The sequence below is a fragment of the Eurytemora carolleeae genome, unplaced genomic scaffold (assembly GCF_000591075.1).
Source record: "Eurytemora carolleeae unplaced genomic scaffold, Eaff_2.0 scaffold404, whole genome shotgun sequence".
NCBI classification, from domain to species: domain Eukaryota; kingdom Metazoa; phylum Arthropoda; class Copepoda; order Calanoida; family Temoridae; genus Eurytemora; species Eurytemora carolleeae.
Window position 1 is genome coordinate 83 of NW_019396431.1, and position 5,114 is coordinate 5,196.

At 33.7% G+C, this 5,114-nt stretch overlaps 2 protein-coding genes across 2 annotated transcripts in view; both read left to right on the forward strand.

The window, feature by feature from the left end:
* Positions 1 to 1,040: 1,040 nt before the first annotated feature.
* On the forward strand, positions 1,041 to 4,102 carry LOC111703204 (ras-related protein Rab-8A-like; the record flags this gene model as incomplete). The annotated part of the gene is made up of 5 exons (XM_023475086.1): positions 1,041 to 1,175; positions 1,651 to 1,804; positions 1,935 to 2,054; positions 2,893 to 3,052; positions 3,587 to 4,102. Coding segments are annotated over 4 exons (538 nt in total), but the record flags the coding sequence as incomplete, so codon positions are not given.
* The window catches only part of LOC111703208 (angiogenic factor with G patch and FHA domains 1), a gene marked incomplete in the record, with an annotated part of 15,622 nt that continues 14,525 nt past the window's right edge, over positions 4,018 to 5,114 (forward strand). The window contains 2 exon segments of the mRNA XM_023475090.1: positions 4,018 to 4,111; positions 4,365 to 4,885. Coding sequence (XP_023330858.1) covers positions 4,784 to 4,885 — 102 coding nt within the window.

Sequence of the window (5,114 nt, forward strand, 5' to 3'; positions counted from 1 at the left end):
CTTGCAACATTTTTTGGACATCGTAATTCGTATAAATATACCAAAAAAGAAGCACAACCGCTAAAAAACTAAATGATTTGAGACCGACGTAAAAAAGGATCCACGAGTAGCCGGTGCTTATACTAGCGTTCGACTGTTATTTCACTCTGATGCACTACGTGAACTTTCTTGGATCCATCTCTAAAAATGTTTGGTTTGGTTTCTCTCGGATACTCCTTCCGGTCCCTGGATTCACCAAATCCACTTAACAGATGTATGATGTAAATTTTTTCTTTCTGTATATTCACTAAATAAATCTACCTTCTTCCCCACCACCTCTTAATTAAAATATATTGATTTTTGAAGCATCTTTAAATGAAGCCTACCCTGACATTTTAGTTCTCACCTACTGACTGAAAAAATAACGTTTCCTTGGACCTGATTTTATGAATAGTAAAAAGTAGCGTAAACTTAGCCGGGTCAATTAGAAACGTAATGGGTCAACTTAGTTTATTGATTAAATCAGGTCTCTCGCCATCGGCTGAGCGACGGAACGTACCCCTATCTGTTCCCAGTAGTCTGGACCCAACCTCCTAGTTTTTGCCAACTTATTAGTGGCGAGTTGGTAGCTGCCAATAAACACAACGGAACAAAAAAGAGTTAAGTTTATATTGGTCAAAACCAAAATAAAAATCAACTGCAGATGTTAACTTCACACTTAAAAATAATATTTGCCCTGTCTTGCCAATTAAATTTTTTCCCATGAAGATCTAAGACAGGGTTGTATATTATCTCGAAAAATTATCCCCCCTCCCTCCCGTTTTGGAAATAATTTTTTTTCTCCCTTAAGATATATATTATATATGCTTCCGTGGAACGCAAATTATAATTAGGGTTTTATTCGCTGAATTTTGGAAAATCAATGAGATTGGGTAAAAATTATAAAATGATGAAAGACGTTGCCTTTTGATGTCCAATTTTTTCACATTTTTTTCTTGAAATTATTAAATAATTTTTCTGAAAAATATGCATCCCTGATTAATGAGATTTGAATGATTTAGAAGACACAACCCTGATTATTTAGGAATCGATTTCAAGATCCGAACTATAGAGTTGGACGGGAAGAAGATAAAGCTTCAGATTTGGGATACCGCGGGGCAAGAGAGGTTTAGAACTATAACTACAGCTTACTACAGGAAACTACAGACATCATCTTAATATTTTAACATATAACCGGAATTCATTCTGGGATTGATGTGTGTTGGTAGGGCATCCCTAAAAGTCTTATTTGACTTGAACAGAGTTTTCATTATTTAAAACTTTTTGAAGAAGTTTGAATTAGCCTAAAAGGGCCATCTCCTTCATTGTCTTACGAGGGGACAATTGTTATAATTTATCAATGAATGGTTATTAGTCAATCATATAACTGGTATGACAATAGATATTTAGCTTTGCTTCTTTTTGGATCGTGTATTGGGACGGTGCTTCCCATGCCTGGCGGCGGTCGGGGGGGGGGGGTCCATATTAAGGTCTCCTACAGATTCCATTTCCTTATGTTCCTTATGGCTTATCATGGTAAGTTTCGCTGTGAACTTATTAAGCATAATTATAAATACATCGTTAATGCTCTCATAATCACTTGATATCTATCGATGATCCTGGATTGTGCAGAGGAGCAATGGGAATAATGTTGGTTTACGACATCACCAACGAGAAGTCCTTCGACAACATCAAGAACTGGATCAGGAACATCGAGGAGCACGCCAGTGCTGACGTGGAGAAGATGATTCTGGGGAATAAGTGTGATATGAATGATCGAAGACAGGTATTAATGTCTTCTCTATTGCAATTAATTAGTTAAAATCCAACTTCAACTAGAATTCATTCTTCATTATATATTCCTTATCATGACAAAAAAATAGACAATAAACTAAAAATGATTGTCCTGTATCTAGGTGTCTAAAGAGAAAGGTGAGCAGCTGGCAATAGAGTACGGAATCAAGTTCATGGAAACTTCAGCCAAAGCGAGCATCAATGTAGAGGAGGCTTTCTTCACCTTGGCTAGAGACATTAAGGTTAGTCATTCAGTTAGTCAAGTTAGTCAAGAAGATAGTCAAGTTAGTCAATCAGTTAGTTAAAATAGTCATTCAGTTAGTTAAGTTAGTCATTCAGTTAGTTAAATTAGTCATTCAGTTAGTTAAATCAGTCATTATTGTTAGATAAGATAGTCATTCGGTTAGATAAGTTAGTCCTTCAGTTATTTAAGTTAATCCTTGAGTTAGTCAAGTTTATCCTTTAATTAGTCAAGTTAATCCTTCACTTAGTCAAATTTATCCTTCAGTAGTCAAGTTAGTCCTTCAGTTAGCCAATATTAGTCATTACTCAGTTTAATTGTTCTGTTAGTTGTAATTCAGTTAGATAAGTTTATTAGTTAGTCAACATAAGTCCTCCAGTTACTGAAGAATGGATTTTTAGTCAGTCACATTAGACCTTTAATTACTTAATATTTGAACTAAAGTTACTCAAAATTTGAACTTAAGTTACTCAAAATTTAAACTTAAGTTACTCAAAATTTGAACTTAAGTTACTCCAAATTTGAACTTACGTTTCTCAAAATTTGAACTTAAGTTACTCCAAATTTGAACTTACGTTTCTCAAAATTTGAACTTAAGTTACTTAAAATTTTTACTTCAATTAGTCAAGATTAGTCATTCAGTTAGCCAAAGTTATTGTTTTATTTACTCAATTAGTTATTTAGTTTGACAAAAATCTCCCTCATTTGGTCAAGTCAAGAAAATTTTAACAAAGAAACACTTGCAATCTGGTTTCGTTCATCTTAAGTTTGAGAACTTTCTGCGTAGACAGATTTAACCAATTATTCCGAAGTTCCATGCTCAGAGCAATATTGTTAAGGTGAACATGGAGAAGCGTATGGAGGCTCAAAATCCTCCTCGTGGAGCAGAGCGTGGTCACCAGCTGGGGGCAGAGGAGGGTCGAGCCAAGAATATCATGACCTGGCTCTCTAGATGTTCTATACTGTGATACACCAATTCTCATTCTAAACTCAAATATGGTCAGTGTAGACAAGAAAAGAATTGAACACTCTACTCAAACTCTAATCTAATCCTCATACCGTTGCAAACTGATTTTGTAAACCTTTAATATTTATTTAGCAGAATTTATATTTTAGTTCGAATATATAAGATCCTACGCCATAAAGTTTGCAAAGGTATACGTATTTGAAAATTATAGTATGAGGAGAGACATCAGTCTCTTATAAAGATACTTTCTGTGGTATGTCTCTCAAGGGTCCAAACTAATGAAAGGTCCGGATATATAAAACCTCAACCAATCAAAAGTCAGTATTTTTTATTTGACCAATGAGATTATTAGTATAATAAAGTTTTAACTTAAACTATCGAGTTCAAAAGTGTTGCATAAAGATTATGAGTTGAGCTATGTAGCTTAACTACATTTTAACCATTACAGCTTAACAAAAACAGCAAAAAGGAGTTGTGATTTTGTAAAAGTTTGATTTATTTAAGTTTTTCAACTTTTCAAACATGAAACAACTCAAAACCAGAAACTAATCATTTACACTTTTCAGGCGTGGACTTCTAATGTTGTTGTCTAATACAATTGACAACAGAAACCTGTTCTTTTTGTACATCTTGAAGCCTGCAGTTCATGTTTAATTGTTTTGTACATATTGTACGCTGTATTTGCATAGAGGGTACTGTACAATGCAATGAGGATCCGGAGACTTCAACTTTAGACCCGTATCTTCTTTATGTACACTGTACAATATGTTGAATAATTTAGACTAATTGTACAGAATGATCATTTATGTACCGTAAATACAACTACAGTACAACCCACGCTGATTCCTGATTGTACATGACCCTCTCACACTAAACTATGCCTCTTATGTCATCAAAACGTCTTCTTTAATTAATTCCTTGTATTTTCTCCTAATCGATTTATTGGTCGAGAAATCCTTCCCTCCCTCCCCAGCGCCCAACCCCGCGACGGACGCCTAATTCTTAATAAACGGTGACAACTGACCAGTGAAAATGTTCTAGTTCTGATTATACTAAAGAAAGAATAAATATGGTTTTCAGTTCTCATTGTGGTGGGTAGACGACAGTTTTTCTTCCAATTTTCGGTTTTTTTTCAGGGTTGTATATTTCGATACAAAAATATTAGATCTTAGCTTTAAAGCTACAAAAAAAAGTCAAAACTGCGATTGAATTTGAAACTTTGGGATCCTCCATCTTTTATAAATTAGATATTTATTTATCATGAATTAAAGTCAACTCTTTGAATAGAAATTCTTAAATTATATTAAACATTGTAGATGAAAAAATCTTGTTTCCCACCTCTAGAAGTTAGCTAGTTTTTCTTCATATTTATATATTTACATACAATATACATGTATGTTTAGTTTTATTATCATTTTATTAAAAATTTTGTTTTCATTAGTTCAGTTTTGAGTTATTTTCTTCATCATTGTAACTTTGCTTAAATCTTTAATTTTTTACGCTTTTTATTGAAGTTTAAGTAGGAACATTAGAATTCCCAGTCTTCCTGGGACCCTTCAAATCAACCACATGGAGCATTTGTTTATTTTGTTCAAACTTTTTAAAACTTTGAAGAAATTATTCTTTTATGTAAATCTTAAATTAAATCCTAGAAAAAAATGTATTTCCTGAATAAATGTAATGATTAACGTGTTTAACGCTCATCCTTTCTTTGATTCGACGATTGATATTTTGTACTGAAAGCTCTCGGGTTTCAGATCAGGATGGTTGGAGGTGGTGGTGAGGAGGCTGTTGAGGGGTTTGAGGACGAAGATGAGGATAGTTTAGATGAAGATATTCTGATAGATCTTCCAATCTGTGTCCAGGTACAAATAAATACATTGGAAATAGACTTTCTAGGAATATACTTAGGGAATAGGGATATATATTTTCTTGAAAAATCATGTTTTCCCCCCACCTCCTTCCTGAAATTTTTTTATTTTACCCAGGTGTCAGGCGAGATAAAAAAATATGAGTTTCTGGGTAAAAGTAAAATTAGGGTGGAAAAGCTTGCCAGTTGATTTCAAATTTTTCATCAGAGCATCATTCTTGATA